This window comes from Phoenix dactylifera, chromosome 6 (genome assembly GCF_009389715.1).
Source record: "Phoenix dactylifera cultivar Barhee BC4 chromosome 6, palm_55x_up_171113_PBpolish2nd_filt_p, whole genome shotgun sequence".
In the NCBI taxonomy this organism is placed as follows: Eukaryota; Viridiplantae; Streptophyta; class Magnoliopsida; order Arecales; family Arecaceae; genus Phoenix; species Phoenix dactylifera.
This window is the reverse complement of record NC_052397.1, coordinates 1160085-1169958: the sequence shown is the minus strand read 5'-3', so window position 1 is coordinate 1169958 and position 9874 is coordinate 1160085. Positions and strand designations below refer to the sequence as shown.

Genomic DNA, 9874 nt, shown 5'->3' with positions numbered 1-9874 from the left:
TGAATTTTATTGGGTGTATCCGTACTCGTTAGGTATGATCCATCCGCATTAGCAAAAAAAAAAAAAATGCTGGATTTTTTTTTTTTTTTTTTTGTCGTGTGGTAAGCGAATGGGTGGAGTATGAAGTTTTTTTAAATAATTTTAAGATATTTAGTAAAAATTTGGAAATAATTCTTTTATCTTCAAAAGTTAAAATGGAGGTGAATCCAGCAGAAGGCTTGTGATAAAGGGGTTGCTAATGAAGAAAATAAAAATAAAAGTTTTTTTTAATGAATATTCTTTTAAATATTAAATTTTATATGAATGATTTTTTAAAATTAATATTTATTTTTATAAAATACTTTTTCTGCTATTTTATTTTTTTATCCTTATTTCAATATTTTATTTTATTTTTAGTTAAAATAAATATAATTTTAATAAAAAATAATATTTTATAAAAAATATAAAAATAAATATAAATTTTAAGAAGACATTTATACAAATTTAAATTTTTTACAACCTTAAAAATAAAGCTGTCCCTTTTATACCGTCTCAAAACAAGCCGCTCTGCCTGTCCGGGTGTAAGCCCAGATGGTCCGTATATAAATACGCAGAGAAGCTGCCGGATGAAAGGAGAGGGAGAACGCCAATAGTTATCAGTTATAGCAGAGTTAGATTTAGCCGATTCAAGAGGCGAGAAGATGGAAGCGGAGGCGACTCGGATCTTGGTAGGGGTGAACGAGTCGTCGTTGAAGGGGTACCCGCACCCTTCGATCAGCAGCCGCACCGCCTTCGAATGGACGCTGGCCAAGATCATCCGTTCCAACACCGCCGGTTTCAAGCTCCTCTTCCTCCACGCCCAGATCCCCGACGAAGACGGTCAGCGATTCCACTTCTCCTTCTCCTTCCCGTTTTCAACCGTTTTTCTTGCTATTTTTTTCGATCCCTAACTATTTAATTCTATCTCGCGTCTCTTCGTGCCGTTGAGGTGATGGAATGCAATCAAGAAAATTACGGATTATTTCCGTTTCAGGTACTATAATAAAATGCCTAGAGTTATTGCCTGCGATTCTTCTTCAGTTCCTGCTTCAATCGCCCATTTCTTTCACTTACTCCCACTGCGCTCGTCTTTTTCTTGGAAACCCTAAGGATTTTTCTAGTTTTAATGCTTATGACGCTTCATCCTGTCTTATTTTGCGTTTTTTTTACTGATTAATTACTACATAAGTGATTGGTGTCATTAGTTGCAGAAACCGGGAGCTGTTTCTTTTCTTTCATTCTTTTTCTTTTTTTCTTTTTCTTTTTAAATTACCTGCTGGTTGAAATGCTTTTGCTTGTGTTACATATAAAGCATCGACAAATTGTGTCTTTTAAAACTGATTTTTTTCGAAAATATACAAGATAACTCAACAGTATAAATTTGTCTTTTAAAACTGGTTTTTTTTCGAAAACATACAAAATAACTCAACAGTATGAATCATGTGGACCGGTAGGCTAGAAATGAACCATGATAGATCTTAAAAATCGCACGTTTGATTTTAGGTCGTGTTTTTGATTTTCGAAATTGGGGAAGAGCCAAGAATTGATTGTTCAGGTTGTTTATTGGAAAAAACTTGAGCAGCTTCGTACCAAAAAAAAAGAAGCTGAGCCATAATCCCAGCTGAGGCATCTCCTTGCCACCCACAATGCGATCTGTCAACTATTTTCATTCACCATGTTGCAAGGACCATTAAGGGCCTAGAAGTATGAGAGGAGTGCCATCAATCTACACTGCATAATAACCTTCCATTGTTTTTTTATCGACCACCTAACCAGCACCCAACATGAATAGAGAGCTTATTTGTTCCCTATGTACAGGGTTGAAACAGAAGAATCTCTTTATCCAAGTGTAGATTCAGAACTCCAGATTTACTTTCCACCTCAAAAATCACTTTTGTCTCTAAGGTCATTTTTAAATCCATAAATAGGAATTAGTGTCTTGAAATGCCAACAACTGATTCACAAACATGAATATCGTCTTTCTGCATCACATTCTAAGGACCTGCCATGATAATATGCCCTTATAGGTCGGCAAAACCATTTTGTGATCCACATATAGGGCAACACATGTTCTTTAGCAATCATTCAGCTGCATCTGCAATGTAAAAAGCAGGGTTGGAAGCTGAAGCAGTAACAATAAGAAGCCATTGTGATGGCAAAAGCAGAGGCTCCTGCTAGGGTACTAGCATCGGCAACATCTGAAGTCCTTAATTTCTACTCTCAAATTATAATCTGGGCAACATTTGAAGACATTTTAGTTGCTTTTTTTAAGGACAAGCATGAAGAGCTCCCCATTGCTATTTCTAAGAGCAAGAAAATCCATGGGGACAAGGCAAGAGCACTAGTAGTGGCTTGGTTACAACATTTGTATGGTGTGGGCATTTCATACATACTTCATTACCATCTAGGAGTTTGAACCTTTGTCATGTAAATATTTTTCAGATGGTGCCTAGATGTATCTCAAGCTACTATTCCACTAACAAGCATATGATTTAGTCTTGTACATGACACAAATATCTGTGATTGTGTGCCAATGCCCTCGAGGTGTTGTGCCACAATCCACTTAGACAAACTTTATAATATTTTCTACATACTATTTATATAGAATTTGCTAAATTAAGATTATGCTTACTGTACATTACTGTTTAAGTCATAAGACAACATATATGTGTAAAAAAGCTTTGTCAATAAGAAAAATTATTTAACTTTAATTTCCTGCTTGAGTTCGGTCGCATGTGTCCAACATGACACATTCCCTGAAACCATGAAGGATCGTGGGCAAAGTGACTACATTATTGCTTAGCATATGAATGTCACATGTGCTTGCCATACATAGCGAAGAGTTAGTTCATATTATAGTCGTTTAGTATCACTTTCATGGAATATGAAGTATTGCTTCCATAGTTACCAAGTGATTGCTTAGTTTGTTTGGTTATCACATGTCCATGCATTATTAAGTTTGTTTTACGGTCATTGACAACAATTTTTCATTGTGACTTATTTTGTTTAGTTTGATTATTGCCAATAAAAAGGGTGGCCCATTGCATGAGGCTCCTGTCTTCTATGAGGTCTAAGATGGTTTGAGTTGTTTCTATATTTTGAATCCATGACACTCAGGTCACAATGGAGCGGCCTTACTATTGCACCAAGGCTCACTCTCTTGATTATTGCCAAACTTCCTATTTGAGGCATTTTTTAAAAAAAGACACTGCCGGTACAGTTGCTCAATGAGTTTTGTCTAATGTTAGTGAAATGTGCATATTGGTTTTCATTGAATAGTTTTGCCATGTGGTGCTGGTAGAAAATTAGGAATGGTATCTTGGTCTTGATGTCACACCAATGAAATCCTAATTTGTGCTAGCAAGTGTATTTTGCATGAAGGAGCTACATAACTTACTGCATGTTCCAAAAGCTTGCACCACTTCTTTTGAGACTGAATTTTTTTTTTGTTGCCATTGTTGAGTTTCAGATCTCTGAGTTAAATGACAGAATTCCTGACCGACTATTTATGTTTTTGCCCCCTCTTTTTGGTTGTCAACAAAAGGATTTGATGACATGGACAGTATCTATGCATCACCTGAAGATTTCCAAAGCATGAAGCAGAGGGACAAGATAAGAGGACTTCATTTGTTGGAGTACTTTGTTGGGCGCTGCCATCAACTTGGGGTAATACCAATTGGCAAAGCCTCATCAACCTTTTCTTTTCCCCCCTTCAAATTATGCATGTGATGTAATTGATCATTAACTGGATTATATTGAAGGAAGCAATACTGATTTTTTCCCCTTTTCAATGCATTTTATAGATATGCTGTGAAGCATGGATTAAGAAAGGTGATCCCAAGGAAGTCATGTGCAGTGAGGTGAAGAGGGTCAACCCAGATATTTTGGTTGTTGGAAGTCGAGGACTGGGACCTTTCCAGAGGTATTATTCTTGCTCTAGTGTATACTTATTGTTTTGTTGTGGTTACTTTCTTGAGCAAGCAATCCCCCCATCCCCACCGCAACTGCCAACCCCAACAATGAAAAAAAAAAGGAATAAAGTCATAGTTCTTATGACAAGCTGTATTATTTTTTTTTGGCACTTGTCCATTACATTTAATGACCTCAATGCAAGATATGAAACAACCTTCCATAGAGCCCGTCGAGCACTTTTTAGGATTCATAAGATATGGTCTGCTCCGGTCATTATAAGTCATATGTATGTTGACTGCAACTGAACAGACATCATGGATGTAAGTAGAGGCTCTCATGGGACTTTACATGCGAAACAGAAACATGAAAACAATTTGGTAACAGCTAGTAACATCAGGATAACATGCAAACCAATAATTAAAATTTTCAACATTTTACAAATAAGAAAAACAAACCGGGTGAATGCTTTGTATCCTATTTCCAATTGGAGGTTTTCAATCATAACTGCTGCTTGGATCTTAAAGAGAAACCAGAATATTTTCAGATGTGAGGAATGAATTGGTAGCCATTTAGTTGATTGCCTTGTTTCCATGTTTAGTGTCTACTGTGTGTTCTGAATTCTGGTTACCAAAGAGAGATGATGTGTAGTGTAAATGGAGCGATCAAAGCTATTCAACATATGAATCTGGGGAGGGTGTGCAGTAGGGCAAGTGCTAATTTATAGGTTTGATGTTCTTAAGAGCACTTAGTAGACCAAAGCAATGACCTTGAAAGAAACTGCCTTTGCTTGTATAAATCAACGGGAGCAAAGTTAGTCACTGCTGTCTACCGAAAAAAGGAAAATAAAAAAGATAGTTAATTCTAGGTATTTCTAACCTTTTGCCTATTTGGCATAGGGATGGTTGAATGGGAAAGAGAAATGTTGGTAATGCGGACTACTGGGACATGGGACCTGTAGACAGGATTTAGCTCTTTGCTTGGGCTTCATTTCTTGATTGTATCCTTTTCCTCATCTCTTAGTTGGTCATCATTTTGGATAGTGCATTATACTGTTGGCCAACTGTCCTGAAAAGAAGACAAATTGGATTCACTCAAATAGGTTGCTAGGTTGAATTTAGCTGGATGGATTAATTGATTGCCTTCTAGTTTAGCAAGGTGAGGGTTGTGGGATCCTTCTTTGGGACTTGTAATAGAGACATTCTGGTGATGTAGCGTCATGGCCTCTAGTATCACCTTTTTTTCCATAAATTTTGGATACTAGCTGTCTTTCTTGTTGACCTATAAATTCTGATTGTTTTCAATTTTATATAATAGCTTTTACCACATATTGAAAGAAAAATAGTTATGCCAACCTCATGCACTTCATTCATCTTTAGCTTTTTTATGGTTTACAGCTGGAATACTAACCACTTTTTGAAATTGTTGATGCCACATTTCCATTAACTTTTGTTTCTAAGGTACATCAACCCTCTGTGTAAATTGATTTCAACATATGAACTGCTAGAGTCTAAGCTTATCCAGTATACTTAAGCCACAAACTAAAGCACACGTGCATTATATGATTGACTAGATTGATATGATTCAGACTTTAATAAGGTAATTCATAAGAAAATTAACCAAGATGACCATAAACTGAACTTGTTGGGTTGGTTTGGATATATATGTACAAGTTGTTTAGTTTTCAAAACTTTTGTTCATATTACAGTCAAATTCCAAGTAGGACTCTAGTGGCAATTGATCAGAAGGTCTATAGCGATTGAAAGAAACTGTCTGTGTGTATTGATTGTGTTATGCGCTGAAGCTAGATCTAGGGTTAGTAGGTCAAACAAAGAACACACAAAGAGACAAGAAATTACACAGTTTAGCCTATGGCCCATGTCCATGGGTGGAGGCCATGAGTTTCGCTCATTGATGGTGGAAGAATACAGAGGAGAGAAACCCGAAATCTAAAGCTATCAAGTGGGCGCACAAATTATACTTGTACAGACGCCTTAAGGAATTCAAGGGCCTCAGCCCTTGGGCCAAGGGCCCGAAGAGAGGCCAGGCCCTTTTTTGCTAGTGTATCCTCTGAGTACAAGACACACCATAACATATTGATTTGTCAAAAGCGTACAGTAAAGTGTCTTGTGAAGTAATGCGGGGAACTTAATGGCAAATAAGATTATATAATCAATATCAAAGGCATGTCCAGAGAAGCTACGTCAAGTGGTGGATTTGTGGCGGTGACTGCTGTTCTGTTAGGCTTACACCAAGGGCTGAACATGAGCTCTCTTTCTTGTAATAAATGTATTAACTGATATATGCAGCATGAGGTCCCGCACGAATTTACAGCCTAATGCAGTGCTAATTAAAAAGGCAAAAACCTAGGTCCTTATTTGGTTGGAATGTCAAGTGACAGATTGGGAAGTCTACATTCTTAAAGTAAATTGAAAGAGAAGCTCCAGATCAGTTAGGTTCACTCTTGATCTTGAACATGGCTGCTTGACTATGAGAATAAAAGAACACTTGAAAGAATGTGATAGATGAAAACACGTTTAATGATATTTGAGTGAGGTGTGCAAAGGAGAGATACACTAGAATTGCATAATTAGCTATGTGCTAAGACTAAAACTAGAGCTTTGCATGTGCTATGTTCAATGAAGAGGGTGTAGGAACATAAAATGACGAGCACGTGTAAATGTGAAAATAACAAAATGTTAGAATAGGTAAATAGAGAAAGCTACTGACTTGCACACCTGAAATGGTGATAAAGAACAAATTAAGGTGGTACTTAGAGGCTCTTGTTAAGAGGGATTTTTGTGGATACCTGCCAAGTTGGAGGAAAAAATTTAGAGGACAACTGTACGACCATCTATGCTTTATAGTACAGAATATTAGGCAGTTAGAAAACATGTACACAAGATTTGTGGCTAAAATGAGAATGTTGAGATAGATATATGGTAATACAAGAAAAGATAGAACAAGAAATGAAGTCGTTCGTAAAGAAGTAGAGATAACACCAATTGTGGACTAATTGAGAGAACATTTTGGATGGTTTAGACATGTACAATAAAAACCGAGGAATTGCACCAGTACGAAGGAGTGATTTGATAAATATAGAAGGATAGAGGGGTAGAGGTAGATTGAAAATGAGTAGGATGAAGTAGTAAGGAAGGACTTGATATCTCTACATCTTTCAGAACATGTGGTCCTAAAGAGAGTGGAATGGAGGAAAAGGATTCATGTGAACAATAGAAACTAGCTTGGGATTAAAGCTTAGTTAAGTTGAGTTAAGTAGATTGAAAGGGAGAGGATACCTAAAATATGTGATGGAAATCTTGGGGAGGCATTTGTTGAAGCTTTCTTGGATATATTAGCCAATAGTAGGCAAGGATTGCAAACAAGGATTAGTAAAACAATCTAGGGTTTTTTGCATGAATACCCTCCTAAATATCGAATTTTTCATGAATACCCTTACAAAATTGATATTTGTATATATACCCTCGTAAAACATTTGTTTTGCTATTCTGTCGCTTTTTTTATCCTTGTTTTTGCATATGCACCCACACCATCTAACGCTGTTAAAAAATTAACGGTTTCAATTAAAATGACTAAAATACCTTTAATGGGTAGATGTGCAAAAAGAAACATTTATAAGGCAATCACGATGGGGACAAAAAAGTAATTTGAAAATTTTATTTTATTTTAATTAAAATAAATATAGTTTTTATTGATGGTGTTAGAAGAACCCTTATATTAGGGGCATTTGTGCAAAAATAGTGTTTTATGAGGGTACAGAAATAAATATAAATTTTAAGAGGGTATTCATGCAAATTTGAATTTTTAAAAGGATATCCATGCAAAAAACCCAACAATCTAACATTAGATGGGAGTAAACGCAAGTGCTAATGAAAAAGTTTCTCATAGCAATAGCATTTTAATATTTTGATGTAACGTTCATATATTTGCTATTATTATTACTTTTTGATGAAAGATTAAGCAAAAACTAATCACTTTCATTAAGTAAATGAAAGAAAAAGAGATAAAAAAGGACGATAAGAGGGAGATCATCATCATCATCATTATTTATTATTTATCAGCATCAGCATCATTATTTTCAAACTACAGGAAATGCTCATGATATGATGGATGCTCTGGCCCATGTTTCTCACATTTTCCTGTTTCTAAAATACCTGGGGTACATAAAAGATGTGAAGTGAAATGCTTTTTTAAATTACAATAGCAGCGGCTGTGCGTAACATGAGATGATTACATTGTTCACATAACAGAGAAGATGACTCAGTAAGTTTGTGGCTGCTTCTAAAAAACCTCAGAGCATGTCTTACAAAAAAAAAAATCCCTGGGTGCATGAGATACTTAATATGAATTTCTTTTTTAAGTTACAAGAGCAGCAACTTTCTATGTAACATGAGATTTTCACACTGGTCACGCATCAGATGATGCAGTGAATTCGTTGCTTAATGGATATTATATGAACTGGCAAGGTGGATGTTGTATCCTGAGAATGGGCGGCTTGAATGCAGTCAGTAATGTTTGTGGCTTGAATGCAGTCAGTAATGTTTTGCACTTATTTCCTTTTGGATTTTGTATTATATAATTGCCATCAACAGAGTTTCTTTAAAGGAAAAAGAAAAAAGAACAAAATTGTCTTACAATGGATTTTGTCTCAATCAGATTGCTAGAAAGGCATGTTATGGCCAAGCAAAACATTATGTACAATCCTGTAGGCTTGTGTATGTCAAATGATGCATATTTCAGTAGATGCTCCTTTCTATGCCTGAATATTTGTTTCGGCTGCTGATCAGTTGTTCCACGCTCATTTTTTGCAGGGTTTTTGTGGGGACTGTGAGTGAATTCTGTGTGAAGCATGCAGATTGTCCCGTTATCACCATTAAAAGGAAGGCTGACGAGGCTCCACAGGATCCAGTTGACGATTGACTTCCCCATTATGCAAACTTGAAATCAAAACCTTTATTTTCTCAATATCTCACTATCAGAAAACATCAAATGGCACACATTGAAAAACAGAACTAAAGTGGAGAGAAGTTTTGATGGATGAGATGCAGTTATATATGTATGTAATATTGCAACAACAAACAGCGCATGCTTTCTTAAATTTCCTATTGTCATTTATTCGTCTTAGCTCCAGTAAATGTCCCATGATTTCCTTCTCCTTCGGTCTGGATGTTCGATAGAAGTACTGCCTTCCAGCCCATTTTGTCCAGCGGGTTCTCTCTTCCTGGCTTCACTGTGGGAATCCTCGAGTTAGTGGCATCTTAGATATCACTTTTGGTGGCATCAGAGTGCTCATGCTACGCTTTTGGTCGGGAGAGCCGGTGAGCAAGGGCACAGGGGTGACGATCGCGAGAAAAGCAATTATGGCGGGTACGACGAAGAGTAGCCCGGTTGAGCCTCTGGAGTCGGGCGAAGGCTGGGCGGCGATGGAATGTTGTGGGTAAAACCACCAACAGATGTACGTGGTAAATGAGAATTTTGTTGAGTTCTGATGAGAACTTCCCGAGTAGCTCTTGTAGTTCCTAGCGAGGTCTTCCTGCTACACAACCCAAACCCTAGACTGATTATGACAGAATCAGAATAGCAGCAATCCAGGATGGTAACTAATCAACAGATTGCGAAAGCTTAATTTGATAGAAAGCGGTCAATAATGTTTGCCAAACTAATATGGGTATTTTGAAGTGGCCGGGTTCTCAATTTTTTTAATTTCTTAATTTGATAATTAACGTTTACTTACACTCGGAAAAATAAAAAAAGAGAGGGAGATGCTTACAACAAACTGCTTAATTTACGGCGTCTGGATCAAATTGATTATCTTGTCCCACCTCACCATCAAACTGGCTATCCCTCAAAATCAAACTGAATATCTTGCCCCACCTCGCCTGACCATCGAATCTGATAGTCATTAAGGGCAAAAATTCTGAGTCTA

The 9874-nt window shown here is 36.7% G+C and overlaps 1 protein-coding gene across 1 annotated transcript; it reads left to right on the top strand.

The window, feature by feature from the left end:
- The first annotated feature begins 534 nt into the window (after positions 1-534).
- On the top strand, positions 535-9078 carry LOC103701995 (universal stress protein A-like protein). Its single transcript, XM_008784252.4, has 4 exons — positions 535-858; positions 3563-3684; positions 3822-3940; positions 8760-9078. Exons 1-4 carry the CDS (start codon positions 681-683, stop codon positions 8866-8868), a joined length of 528 nt encoding a protein of 175 aa, XP_008782474.1. The 5' UTR covers positions 535-680; the 3' UTR covers positions 8869-9078.
- The last annotated feature ends 796 nt before the right edge of the window (positions 9079-9874 follow it).